General features: G+C 38.9%; 1 protein-coding gene across 3 annotated transcripts in view; it reads right to left on the reverse strand.

The window, feature by feature from the left end:
- LOC115604215 (N-acetylated-alpha-linked acidic dipeptidase 2-like) overlaps positions 1 to 14,686 on the reverse strand; it is a 33,758-nt gene that overhangs the window by 18,812 nt on the left and 260 nt on the right. For 2 of the 3 annotated variants that reach the window (XM_030477105.1, XM_030477106.1), the window contains exons 2-11: positions 13,176 to 13,287; positions 10,204 to 10,390; positions 8,606 to 8,707; positions 7,227 to 7,352; positions 6,395 to 6,581; positions 5,246 to 5,339; positions 4,860 to 4,958; positions 2,456 to 2,541; positions 1,393 to 1,512; positions 880 to 962 (exon numbers count right to left, since the gene is read on the reverse strand). In XM_030477105.1, coding sequence (XP_030332965.1) covers positions 880 to 962; positions 1,393 to 1,512; positions 2,456 to 2,541; positions 4,860 to 4,958; positions 5,246 to 5,339; positions 6,395 to 6,581; positions 7,227 to 7,352; positions 8,606 to 8,707; positions 10,204 to 10,390; positions 13,176 to 13,287 — 1,196 coding nt within the window. The remainder of the gene's footprint in view (positions 1 to 879; positions 963 to 1,392; positions 1,513 to 2,455; positions 2,542 to 4,859; positions 4,959 to 5,245; positions 5,340 to 6,394; positions 6,582 to 7,226; positions 7,353 to 8,605; positions 8,708 to 10,203; positions 10,391 to 13,175; positions 13,288 to 14,686) is intronic. The other variant, XM_030477107.1, reaches the window with a different exon arrangement.

Here is a 14,686-nt window from a genome sequence, read left to right on the forward strand (position 1 = left end):
TCCTGAAATCTCTATCCACTTACCTAAATGTAACCTTGTAAACAAAATTCTAACAGATCAAGACGATATATTTCTGTTCAACCATCCAGTACTAATACATAGTTCAGCACAAATGTGTTTCATCAGGTAATTTTCTGCCTGCTGCATTTCTAATTTGGATTTTACAGATAAAGCAATGAAAACACTTGTAAAAGACCTATATTTCTTACTCGAGCTGAACAAATCCACTCGCAGGCTTAAGAACTGAACATGCCCAACAGGGAAAGGAAGAGAAAAACATTCAGAACCTCACTTCTGAATTTCCCAACACCCTTCTATCAGGCAGGAATTTAGTTAGGGATCTTACTACAGGATTAATCGATTGTCCTTCCCCTGAGACTCTGTGATACTGGAATTTTCACAGGAATATGGAACTATTCACTCCTAGATTACCCACCCTTTTATTTGCCTTGGAGGATTAATTTCCACACAATGGTCTTGGTGTGCTTACGGATCACAGGTGCATGGACCTTAGTTTATAGAAACACAGGTATTTCTCAAATAGAAAGTTAGAAAATAAATCAATTTAGGTTATATAAAATGCTACTGTTCTGTTAAATAAAGGGCCAGATTTCCACACAGGGACCCCTGAAGGACATTAGCTTTGAATCAAAGTAGATTTTTAAATCTTAGAAGAGTTAGTGCACTTATGTTGTAAAACATTAAGTGGGTAATTTGTATAAATTACAATTACAATTACAGCCCCTGAAGGAGTCTGTTGTGCTCCAACTTTACTGTGAAGCTATTGATTGCAGTCTAGGAATAGATGCCACTGGGTACTGCAGCTGCCTGCAACAGACTTTAAAGTTTTACTTTCTTTACACTATTTTTTTCATTTACCTCAGCCCATTCTGTGGATCCCAATAATCCAAATTCTTCTGCATCCCAGCTAGCAAAAATAATGGTTCTCTTAGGTCTCCAACCTGCAATCACATAATTAAACTCAAAAGTTCAATTTAAAGTTAGAAAGGCTAGTGAAAGATCACCACAGGTAATTAATTGAAATCACTTTACAAAATAGCACTTAATGATTTAGCAAAAATCCTCTCTGGACTCCTTAGAGGAACGTATTATTGCAGAGGCATTTCTTCTTAATGCGGTATTTTCATTCCACGCAACTAAGAGCATACTATTACACTGATGAGAGACAAGAGGGAATAAATTCAGCCAACTAAAATGCAATGCTACATATGCACATCTTCAGTTGATTTGTATCTTTCATAATGAGAAATACAACTTCCTGTGGAGGTGAAAAGTTAAATCAACACAACTGCTTATGGGAACATCCAACGCAGTTCCTCAAAGCTGATGCTTTCCATATTCATCATACTAAGTCTATAATAATTAAGTTACCTTCCATCTTCATTTTACCAAAACTCCGTACAACCTCTTGCAGAACAGCTGCACCCGTAGTTGGATCAATACCACCGAACACCCAAGCATCTCTATGACCTCCTAAAATAATATATCTGTCTGGAAACAAAAACACAATATCAATCCTGTTTAGTCGGGAGAAGAAAAGATTGAGAGGGGATCACATTAATGCATATAAATATCTCAAAGGTGGGTTTCAGGAGGATGGTGCCAGGCGACAGGACGTGGAGCAGTGGCCATAAACTAAAACACAAGTTTCACCTCAACATGAGGAAGAACTTCTTTACATTGAAGGTGGCAGAGCCCTGGAACAGGCTGCCCAGGGGGGTCATGAAGTCTCCCTCTCTGGAGACATTCAAAACCTGCCTGGACACGTTCCTGTGTGACCTGCTCTGGGTGGCCCTGACTTGGCAGGGGGTTGGACTAGATGATCTCCAGAGGTCCCTTCCAACCTTAACAGTTCTGTGATTCTGTGATCCTGAATTAAAAATGCATTTAGGTTACCTGTATTTTCTTTAATTGCATCTCTACTTGTCGAACAAAATAAGAAGACTGGTACCAGTGCTACAAATTTGTTTTTAAGGTAATCCGCAAACATTCACTTACTCTACTGAAGTATAGAAATGAAGACAAGAAATATTTTATACCTACATTTCCATTTAAAAGTTTTTCATGTATATGACCTGCTACTAAGAATCAACAATATATTGAGGTCCCAAATCATCATTAGTTTTCTGTACTTTGCATTGTGTTAATTTTTGCAAAGGCAAAATGTATCACTTTTGTAAGGGGAAACCCACTGTAAAATGACAGGCAGTATAAAAAAATTCTCTGATATCTATCATTCTAGCATTCCCATTCAAATATATCCTCAGGAATGACAATGAAAGCACTGTGATGGGAGGGACAGGACAACTATTAAGGAGTTCTCAGGTTCCATATTATCTGGCTATCTATAACACTTGAAGTTTCTTGCAACATGAGAATGACTTCACCCAACACAAAATAAAGCAATTAAAATCACCAAGCACCCAATACTCACCTGGCTCCACAGCTCCTCTGAGGACGCCAATGACGTTGTAAATTCGTGTTATTTTATTGTCTGTATGAACATGCATCCTGACTTTTCTGAAATGAAAAGCAGTATGGAGTAACCATTTCTGACTGACAAGGCAATAAAAAGTCAACATTAATAACTTATAAGCCAGAACGCTTCTGCTTTTGTTTTGCTTTGTGTGTTTAGCACTAATCTAACCTGTCATGCTGGATCCATGCTGGACCATGCCCCATTTTTTACTTCAGGTTAATCTGCTGACAGAAAGATGCCTTAGAAACTACCCTATGAAATGGGCCAATCTATAAACTTTCAAACATTTACAGCATTCACTGAACTGTTATTTAGGAGAGTCAACTGGACAATTGTGTATTAGAGGAGTAAGCTGAAAAGCATATAGAGTGATTAAAAATACATATACATTTTTACTAAAATTATAATTGTGGATGTATATGTCTTTATAAAGCATCACTTTGGTTTTCTAGCACAATTCTGTGTAATAAGATAGAACACTGAGAGAAAGTCATTGGAAATATTCATCCAGAAATAAATTGAAATGTCTATTTAGGACAGCAGATTTAAGTGAAATTTGTCAATCTTCCATCCTTTCCTCCCAGTAAAATCCACTTGTGAAATTTTATAAAAAGGAAGGAAATTCAAGTATTAGGAGAGCTAAAAATAATGTATAATTCAGCCCCTCTTAACCTTAGAAGAAACAAAGCACCAAACAATGCTCGTTTTGTGTCTGGCGAAACCCCAAGAGTTTTAAATTTGAAGTTATCTTTTCAGCAGCAAATCTGCATAGCTGTCAAAATCAAAACCTACTTTAGGACAGCTACTGGATCTTTGCCCAGAAAATAACTGACACCAGTGCCTTGAGCATGCATATACTTGCACCCTTTCCATGTGCAAGTGACTTTCTACCTAGACTCAAAAGGTTCATTTTGTTATGGAGATGCTCTGAGAAAGAAGCGTATGTAGGATTAGCCCATGTTTACAAAAACTGTCACCCTATCAAGTAGGAAGACGTTAAAAGAACATTCAAAAATATTTCTGATGTGTATGTTTTGTGGATGAGTCATATTGTTTCTTTTCTCACTGTTGCTCTTCAAGCCATTCCAAACAGCACTTTAATTATGTCAAATATGCTTTCTTATGCTTTCTTATTTATTTATTCCTACTTTATCCATTTTCATCTAGTGTTAAAGCAGAGCAGAAAAGAATAATGAAGTCTTTATAAAATCATATATTCAGGCATACTCTCATTTTACAGGAGGTGTAGCAGTGACAATGACATACCATATTTACACACCATTCACTGTGGTCCACTACAAGTCCTCATAGAATATTATCTCATGTAAATTAAAAGTATTTTTATGTGAAAAATTGATAGAAATGTCAAAGCCAGGTTCGACGGGGCTTTCAGCAACCTGGTCTAGTGGAAGATGTCCCTTTCCACAGCAGAGGGGTTGGAACTGGATAATCTTTAAGGTCCCTTCCAACCCAAGCCATTCTGTGATTCTCTGAAAAGTGATCTTTTGCTTTATCTATTACATCTTATCAGTTATAAACGAGGAAGAATGCTATGACAGTCCCTGGCGCCTAGTCAAATCCTCCTTCACCAAATGTAATTGTTATGTGGGTTGGTCCACCGGAGAGTGACTCCATTAGTGCTGGAGACCTAGACAATTGCATTTCTCTGTCAGAGCTGAAAAAATTTAAACTGTAAATATTCTATTGCTAATCCAAAGGCCACTTCCTCCCAGACAAAATAGCCAGATATATGTACTTTGGGCTCTTCTGTCCTGTTATTGTTCAGGTCTCTCAATCATGGGGCCTACCAGCTTTGGGGAACAGTTGCTGGACTCCCAAATCATTGCCACACTTCACAGGTCTAAGTTCACAGAAACCCTGGGAGACTTCCAGTGGACAAGGGAACATACATAGATTGCTGAATTGTCAGTCCTTCTGCATTAGACTGGTACAAGCTGTCTGTCCTACTGTCCCCTTGGTCATCAGAATCGGAAAAGAAAAACCAAACTTGAAGTGAGGAGGGTGTTTCGGGTTAATGCAGCAGTATAGAAAAAAGTTAACTTACTGTTATATAGCCATTTTGAAAAGGACCAGTGAAACAATATTTGCACCTTTAAAGTGAGGATTAAAGTTGGATGGCTGGACTGGACCTATACCCTCTGAGTCTGTTTATCCATTGACATTGGGGACACTGAGCAAAATGATAGTTTTGATAATTTATTTTCAAATTCTAATAATTACCAGCAAGTCTTGCCCACTCAGAAGGAAGTAAATTTCTCTGGACGTATTGTTTCACAGTCTTTTTCTCATTGAGATTTCTTTTGCAATACTGTATAAATAGGCAAATGTTAAACCAGACCTTGTAGAAGAGTTGCCTGCAAATCCTGGCCCTATGTTATAAGACACATGGAGACTTCCCTTCCAGCTGCTGTCGGGAGCTGCAGGTCCTCCCATTGCACTGTGAATGCAAGTGGAAAACAAGAGAAATATAGTTGACGAGGAGGCTAAACCCTTAAATTTCCTTAATGATTACTGCTCTTAAGGTACATTTACAAAATTCTTAAAAACATTATGCCAGAAACAGATTGCTTTGAATTTCCCACATTTTCTGAAGCACACACTACTACAAAAGAGCAAGAAATACAATAACGGCATAGATTTTACTGTCTTAGTATAAAAAGAAATAAGAATTGCTGTGCATTTGTGAACACTGACTTCTGGTGAGGAGGACTGACGTATACTCACCGTAATAATACTTCTGCATCATGATATCCAATGGGATGAACTGGGATTTTGGGGATCCCTACACCTTCATTAACTTCATACCTGAAAGTGTACTCTGAGAAACCAGAAGAAAATGTTAAGTTTACAGCGTTATTAGCAACTTTCACCATACTGGAAATAAATACTTTTGAACAGTGTAACCACACAGTAGCCACAAGCGTACATCAATTTTGTTTTTTAAATTCCTACATCATTTCTTAGATATTGCTTCTAGGAACCAAAATGTAATGACAAAACCACAAAACCAATAGAGCATCTGCACAACTGTGTAACAGAACTCCCACATTTGATGCAAGGTTAGATTTGCTGCCCATCCATATTGTAACATATTAGAGGAGGGCCACGAGGATGAAAAGGGGGCTGGAGCATCTCCCATACAAAGACAGGCTGAGAAAATTGGGGCTGTTCAGCCTGGAGAAGAGAAGCTGCATGGAAAACTCATAGCAGCCTTCCAGTATCTGAAGGGGGTCTACAAGGATGCTGGAGAGGGCCTATTCATCAGGGACTGTAGTGATAGGACAAGGGGTGATGGGTTTAAGCAATGGTCACAGAAGCCAGTGAGCTTTCCAGAAGCGCTCCTATATTCCTATCCCACCAGCAGGCAGGACTGGTGGTCATCCTAGTTCAGACTGAAGTCAGGATGCCCACAAGGACAAAACAAGCACACAGTGCCAAGTTTTGAAAGATTCTAGGCTACTGTTATTTTTACCACAGAAATTTTACTCCCTGTAAAGAAGATTTCAAACTGTTTTCCTGCTTGGAATTTAGGATCAGCAAGGAAACGTACCTCCAAGCAAAGCTATTACTCTTCTTTGATGGTAGACTATAATACAGTTTAAACTAGTCCTCTTGAGAAACACAAATATTTAAAAATGGCTATAAATTCTCACCCATTTTCTGCTACATCAGTGTGTAAACCCACATGTCCTGATTTTCCACAAGTTAGAAGGCTTGGATCATACAAAGAGATTTCTTTAAAACTTACTTCCCCTGAAAAAGCGACCAGTTGAAATGACATATGGTTATGAAAATCGATGAATTTCTTGTGCCACAATAACTGTCAGCACCACTTTATAAAGTGGTGGCCCAGGGAACAGATCTTTCACTCACCTTTTGCAGGATAACCTGGTGTTAAAGGGTCCCCAGCTCCGTTCAGGTTTAACACATTCCCACGCTGGGCTCCTCCAGCTGGAAGATTCCAGCCATCTGGATAAGCATCGACTTCTGGGGCACAGTAGTCAGCAGGGTCTGAATAAAGTATGATCCCTTGGGCTCCTGCTAACATGGCATTTTTAACCTGTGAAATTATTTGCTTTTAATGCAGTAATAAATCTGAACGTGCCAATTTATTTCCATGGGGATGTAGCTTTATGAGTTGTATACGTGGAAGAGTGAAAATGAGCACAGACTCAGCAGAAGAACAAACCACAGTGAAACACAGTATTTAATTACTTGTGTCACATCTTTAGTCATAGCTCCAGGCTATGAAATTAAGCACAGGACATAAACTGAGGCAAAAACTTGACCACTATTCCCACTGTCCCACTGTCAGCAATTGTGTCAAAGTTGTTGTCTAAAGGTGGAAGAATTAGTTATTTAATATCTGTGCATCTGACTCCTTGTCAAACACTTACTTCTTCAAAATACTGCAGTTCTATGGATGAAGAGTATTCAAAGCCTTGGCTCTGTACACTACTTAGTTCCCTAAACTAATCTCTTGCAAGAACTGCCTAAGGAGTTTCCAGTCATCTCAGCCTCAGGAGATTAATACATTCAGCTGCTTTTATTGTTTGGGAAGTTATTCTTAGAATGCAGTCACGATGGACACATTGCAGGCCTTCTCCTGCTCCTATGTTCCAACTTAAAGCCCTCATTAACTCCCGCCGGCTCTACCATGAGCAGTGTCTGACTCAGAGAGGGAAAAATAAAGCACAACCCTTACTTTGTTCCCTCTGAAGATCTTCCCATATCTGGCAATGACAATCTTTCCTGTACAGTTAATTCCCATTTCACGCTCCAGCTTAAAAAAATCTTCAGTACGACCATAATTCACATACACCAGATCTGCCTGCACAGAAAAGAGAAGCAGTTTCACGGCAACTGGTCATTCAAAAAAAAAAAAAAACCCAAAGTATCTGTTTTCAGGAATACACACTTTGATTCACTATGTATGACATAGTGTTTTGGGGTTTTTTGCATTTCTACAAATCAGATTCAATGCCCATAAAAACAATAGCAAAAGATATCTGTGATCTATAGGAAGCCACGACTCAGACTCCCCACTTTTCTGTATTATCATAGAATCATAGAATCATAGAATCGTAAGGGTTGGAATGGACCTTAAGATCATCTAGTTCCAACCCCCCTGCCATGGGCAGGGACACCTTGCCCTAAACCATGTGGCTCAAGGCTCTGTCCAACCTGGCCTTGAACACCGCCAGGGATGGAGCATCCACAACCTCCCTGGGCAACCCATTCCAGTGCTTCACCACCCTCACTGTAAAGAACTTCTTCCTTATATCTAATCTAAACTTCCTCTGTTTAAGTTTGAACCCATTACCCCTTGTCCTACCACTACAGTCCCTAAGGAAGAGTCCCTCCCCAGCATCCTTGTAGACCACCTTCAGATACTGGAAGGCTGCTATGAGGTCACCACGCAGCCTTCTCTTCTCCAGGCTGAACAGCCCCAACTTTCTCAGCCTGTCTTCATATGGGAGGTGCTCCAGCCCTCTTATCCTGCACTTCACAGCAGCCCTATATACTGAGGCTGGAAACTAAACCAACGTACTTTGCTAAACTGACAAACTTCTGTGGCCATGAAAAAATAGTGGTATTCTTTGCATACACAAACACTATTATATAATGTTATTCATTTATGCTATGTTGTCCCTGACATGTTCCTCCATAATGAATTATCTGACAGAGGGACTTTTGTAGCCTTTGAAGACATTCATTTAATACAAAATACCTTCCAGGTGGATTTATATACTGCTATTTCTATGTAAGACTTGCGCAAGTCCTCTCCGTATCATTGAGTAATGTGGAGTAATCTGAGATGTACCCAACATTTTCTATAAAGATAAAAGCTTTTCACTTCTGTGATTCAGAGTTCTAGTAATTTGAGAAAGCTTTTTTTGTAATAGGATACTTCTAACCTTAGCACAATATGTGGCCTAGCTGTCCTTAAGTGTTTTTTTATACTAATGGTTAATTAAAGCTACTACAACAAACACTTTGAGAAGTTGGATCAATCTATCCCAGCAAGTGTTTCACAAAATACGACTTCAGCTGACAATATTCCTACATAGCTTTTTTTCTTACCTCTGGCACTCCTTGTGCTGAAAAGGCATTATATGGTGGTAGTATATCAGTAACGTTTTCATACCCTTGTGGAGGTGGTTCAAACAACGATGTATTGAAAATCTATCAATAAAGAACAGAAGTCTTTGGCCAAACACTCTACTTCCAGGCACAAGTTTGTACACTAAGCTTGGTTATTGCAAATGACATGCTAGTTTCCATAAATTGTTCACAAAAAATACAATTCCAACTAGCACACCTAAGTTCAAACAAAAAAACCAGCTAAGGATATATAGCTGAATTTTTGCAATAGAATGCAGATATGAATACAGGGGGTTAGATCACTTGTCAGGAAATGTTCATCAGTCACTGCCTGAACCTAGGTAAGGAGGCAGCTGAAAATTGCCAAGAGGTGGTGACAATACAATAACATTTAGTTCATCCACGCCTCACAGGTATTTTTCGTGATTACTCTCATTTGTGTTGTTACTCTTCACCTCTTTGCTAGTTATGCTCCAGTTAAACGTGCTGCCTTTTATCACTATTTATTGTAACACTCCTTGCTGCCTCAAAGTTCATGTCCATTCTTTGTCATTTTGAGAGATTATAGCTGAGACACTGATATTCTGGAAGAACTTCTCTATTCTTTCACCTCTAAGTTCATGTCAAACCCAAGCACATATTCCTTAGTTGCAGCCAGGGCTCTTCATCCCCACCTACGTACTATGATGTTTCTCTAGCAGCCTCATCTCCTCTCGTTGCTCAGGATCCTTGTCAGATTTTACATCTACTTTATTCCCTTGGGTGTACAAAATGGAGAAGGTGACTATAGACTGACTGTTTGTTATTGCTTCCAGCATGTACTTAGGAGACACCATAGGAAGACAGAAGGGTCAGGTTTAGAGCCAATGGAAGAAGGCGGTACTTTATACAATGGATAGTATCTTCATAATATTATAATAAAATATATTTTTTGTAATAAATAAAAAGTAATATAAAAATATAAATGAAAAAAATACTAAAAAACCTTACTTTGTCTATAAAATGTAATATTCCTTACCTCAGCATACAGTGGGAGCAAAAATTGTTCAAGTAGGGTTTGGATAGGTACTTGAAGAGAGGTCTGCAAGGGACACTAACTGGTTAAATACTTGGAAAAGAGGTCTAATGAGGATTTGTAAAGAGACTAATTGCACCAGGCTTATAGAACCCTTGAGCTGAAAACAGTCAGACACTGGAAGAATTGCATGCCTTCAATACATTTCCGTGTTCTTAAACTTCCCAGTGCATCCACTTAAGGCTGTGTATAGAAACAGGATATTGGCCTAGATATATCCTTAAGCTGAACCAGTGTGGCCATTCTTACACCTTATGGTTTATCGGTGTCAATCGCAGCCTCGCCACACATCCACTCTTTAATGTATGAAGCACCGAGACTTCAGCCACTCTGCTGTCCTGCTGCGCAATCTGGAAAACCATTTCTAAATAGGAGTTCCCTTTGCATCAGATTTTTTATCATATTATGAAGCACATGCTGAGATGAGTGCATGGGAAAACAGAGGACACTGCTTCTTTAAAGAAGTCTTACATAAATATAGTTTAATCATTAAAAAGATCACCTCATTCCCTTGATCATCAATTACTGAGATGTAGTTTGGCTGCTTTTCATTTGGGTACGAAAGAAGCACATCATAATGAACGAGTTCTGCTGAATCCAGGCCAAATTCCTTCCACTGGCCTTGAATTTGTTTGGCAAGAAGAAGATTCTGTTCAGTTCCTGCGAGGTGAGGCAACTTGGTAAAGGAGCTAGAATAAAACAGAAAATTGCTAGTAAGCAGCAAATGCAGAGAGGCACAACAGTGAACTGGGATCAGCGTGTATAAAGCCTATCTTCAAGCAACATGAATGGACAGTAAGGTCTCCTAGTTGAGCTCTGAGCTGTATAACATGATTGCTTATCAGAGTCTGCATCAGGATCAGCACAAAATGAAGTCAGAGCATAGGTTTCTTTCCTGAGGCCTTCAGGTAAGCCAGATGAACTCTTCTGTGCATAACAGAAATAGCCACATCCACACAAGCATTGAAAATCAGCATCAAGGACAATCAGCAAAAGAATATGACCAGTATGCAATGAGCACAAATAGATACAGGAAAGCTACACATTTAGAAAGGAGCCCTCCAAATAATTCTGGTATCTGACGATGGGTTTGTACATCGCTGGCATAACATGCACTAATAAGTTTAACTTGAAAATCATTATGTCAAATTATCTTCACAGATTTGTTCTTTTTTCTTCCCAACCAAAAGCCTAAATAATAAAAGCCTTCTTAGCAACATTTACATCCAGATCAGATATAACACATAATGGTGATAAATAGACAGAAACAATACTCAACCCCTCTGGGCAACCCTGCAGAAATCTGTCTGCATTTTGTTTCGCCCACTGAACATGAGTTGTGATGAACGCTGATCAGTCAGCCAGATACTAAGCATCAGCTTTGAATTTCCAGAAGCCTACTTGTTAATGGCTGCCCCAGGGATGCCAGTTACCACTAATTACCATCAATTAGTGGTACTGAATACTGTGATTAGTACCACCTCAACCTGTCTATTTTCAACCTATGTAATAGCTTGTTCTTCAACATGCACTTCCTCAGCTTCCAAATGAGATTGTTGCAGGACACAATGTCCAAAGCCCTGTTACAGTTAAGGACGTTACAGCCACTGTAATATCTCTGCTCATCCATGTGGCCAGACATTTCCTTAAAGGTGTTCATGCCGATCACATAAACAAATAGTAAATAAGTGCTGACTGTTCCTAACTATCCTTCATGTGTTGGAAACAGATTCCAGAGGGTGTTTGGTCACCCTTTCAGGGACTAAGAAGCTGACCAGCCCACAGTCCCCCCAGGTTGTCTTTCTTGCCTTGTTTAAAGAGGGGCAAAATATGAACCTTTTTCAGTACCAGGGACCTCTTTAATCACTAGAACCTCTCACAGACAGCAGCCTTGGACCAGACACCCAGGTCCTTTCACCCAGTCCCCTGGATTTGAGTGCATCTAGATTATCTAAGCAGACCACAACCTTCTGCTCTGCTGTTGTCTTTCCCTCTGTTTAACCTTTGCAGGTATATATCTAGGTCTGGAAACAACCTTGCCAGAGCTCGTTGCTTGTCTTCTTCTTGCACTTCAACTCACTAGAGTATTTAAGTACCTTTTAATTCCTGAAGTACTCTAGTTTAAATGTTATATATGCCATCAGGAAAAACACACTAAACAACACATGATGCTTTTTTTCCATTTTTCACTTCCAAACAGTTTCATCCTTTCCTGAGCTATGATTCAATACTAAGGTCAAAGTGTCTACATTTTCTGAGACTCATAATTTGTTTTCCTCACTTGATAAAAGCAGATTTAGTAGCCTGAAAAGCTAAGAATATGGATCAAAAATCTCAAGTTCACAATTTTTTATGCTTTTAACAAACTTTTTGGATAGTGTGTTAATATAATTTTTCTGCAGTTCCTGCTTTTTTATTTGAATTTAGGATAAAACCCCCAGAGTATGAAGCATTTGGCCTAGCGTCAAAGCAAGCAGAAAAAACAGATAGCATTAATACCCTATGGCCAAGAAACTAGCATAATTGCAGAGCTATTTCATGCTGTCATCAATCTCTATGTTGCCTAAACTGTCACTCAAACATAATTTTCAGGAATTCTCCAATCTACTGAGAGCAACAAATACAAAATAAGATAACGCCTGTAGACTTGAAAAGTTAATTGTTAAAAAGTTAATTATTAGAAATGAAACCTTCTGGGTTTAGAATAAATGTACAGCAATCAAATTTGTCAGTAATTCTTTGATGTTTATGATGCAGCTGCTGACTTACATGCTGAATACCAAAATGTTACTATCCAGAGTTTATATTCATTTACTTTTTATGTTAATATATTTTTTCCTTTGTAGAAGACAGGGTATACTGGGATCTTGAGCACCCAATTAACAGCACATCATCCAATACAGACACACTAAAGGAATTATCAGTTGTAAGTATACATGCAACTCAGCACCATGCAAACTTTGCAGCAATTTTTATGTTACAATTTTAATGTAGTCATTTTCTACTTAGACTAGCCGCTCAAACTGAAGGTTTAAGGTGACACTGGACCGATTATCAATTAAATGTATTAATAGAAATCAGTGTACCCCAAATACAGTAAAATCATCTCAGTCTGAGAGAAAGCAGTTATCTAGAGTTTCAGTCACTTGTGAGGAAAACAGAGACGTGTACTGCATTAAATAAAGACTATGGAAAGCCAGTAAAAACAAAGGATAAGCACTGGCAGTCATGCAACTTGAGGGGAGCACAGTGAGCAGTACAACCACTCCGAAAAGGTAACTTCAAAAATGGGGCGGAGCAAAAGGGTTGTGAGTCTCTCTCTTCTCCTCACCCCAGACATTCTGTACAAACCAAATATTTCCAAAGCACGTGGACAGCTCTGCTTTCAGATACTCTTCCTTGGAGCTGATGCTATCACTTTCTGGCTTTTGTGACTGCTAAAACTATTCAAAAAACAAGACGCACAGGGCTTACCGAAGGAATTGCTGGATGTTTTCTACTTTCATTTCAGCCACAAGCTTCTTTCTCACATTTTGATAGACATCTGAGGAGTTGGGGCTTTTTTCGGTCGGTTTTGTGAACCATCCTGAAACACATTTGGAAAGCTTCCTGCTTAGCAAGATCCCCCAGTCCTCATATATTTGAGTCCATGTGCCACCCGAAGTACTGAACAGCCTCAGTAAAGCCACGAGGATGCACAGGGCTTAGAGCACCCTCGGCCAGTGTTTGCTGGCTCAAACAGAGAAGTGAAGCAGAAAAGTAAAATATACACCACTGATGGAATTGCAAAAACAGTGACATAATTAAAAGAGCACACCATACATCTCTGGTAAATGCAGTCCCCTTTTTAAGGCAGATTCATCTCTCACTACTTTAAAGCTATAGTTTAAATTCTCAATTAACTGTTCGCAGTGTGAGGATTGAACTCCTGACACTCATAATGAAATTCCCATCTTTAAATTTATACATATATTTAAAAACATGTGTGTAAGCATATTTAAAGTGAAGGTCTAGGACTCAACAGCCACCCTGACAGCATTATAACAGTTACAGATTTGGGGGAGGGTGGGGTTAATCTATTTAATAATTAGAGGAATAAAGTTAACTGTGACCCAAGTCAGTTGTTAAAGATTTTTCAGAAGCCATATATCTTAAAGAAGAGAGTAGATTAACTTATTAATTTGTCCTTTTTAAAAAAAAACAACAACAAATCCTTTTATTATTATAGCTAGAAAATCCCCAACTGGAAAAGTCATCCTAATAAAGCCAAGTATGTATGCCATCACATGCACAATATATATGACCTGTTAGGCTTAAATGCAATTGTAGTAACACTCTGACCATACCAGTGATACTGGATCAGACTGAAGGTCCATCTTGCCCAGTATCCTGTTTTGGAGCATGGCTAGAAGATAATGTTCTATGATTCTATGAAATATATAAGAACAGCACAAGCACCAGAAATTTGCAGCTCAGGGACCTCCTAAGTCAAACTAATGTTTTTTTGTACTTAATAGACCTCATGGATTTTTATTTCATGCTTTAGCCTTTGGTGTGTGCTACAACACAAGTTTAAAAAGGACAGATGCAGACATAAAATCAGATACTGCAAGTGACTGCAGAAAAGAGTCTAATGTTCTAGTAAAGTTCATTGTACATGATGAAAGATTCAGCAACTCTGCTCTTGGCTGTCAGTCAAAACTCCTCCTCCTCTATTGCTAAAATAGCATCTGAATAAGAGCATTTAAATAGATCTTCAGTAAAAAACAGGAAATACAAATTTAAAAAGAAAACCCTGGAAGTTTTGCAATCACACAAGTCTCAAACTCTTGTATCAATCTCTCCTCTTTGAACGTCTGGCTGCCCGTTACGGGAAGCTGTCAGTTCACGAGGCTTCATCTTGGGCTGGAGCGTGCAGCCAGTATATTCCTCACTCCTAACAACCAAACTGCGCGAGAGAATAACCTCTTAGAAAACAGTGTGAT

This window comes from Strigops habroptila, chromosome 2 (genome assembly GCF_004027225.2).
Source record: "Strigops habroptila isolate Jane chromosome 2, bStrHab1.2.pri, whole genome shotgun sequence".
Classification (NCBI taxonomy): Eukaryota; Metazoa; Chordata; class Aves; order Psittaciformes; family Psittacidae; genus Strigops; species Strigops habroptila.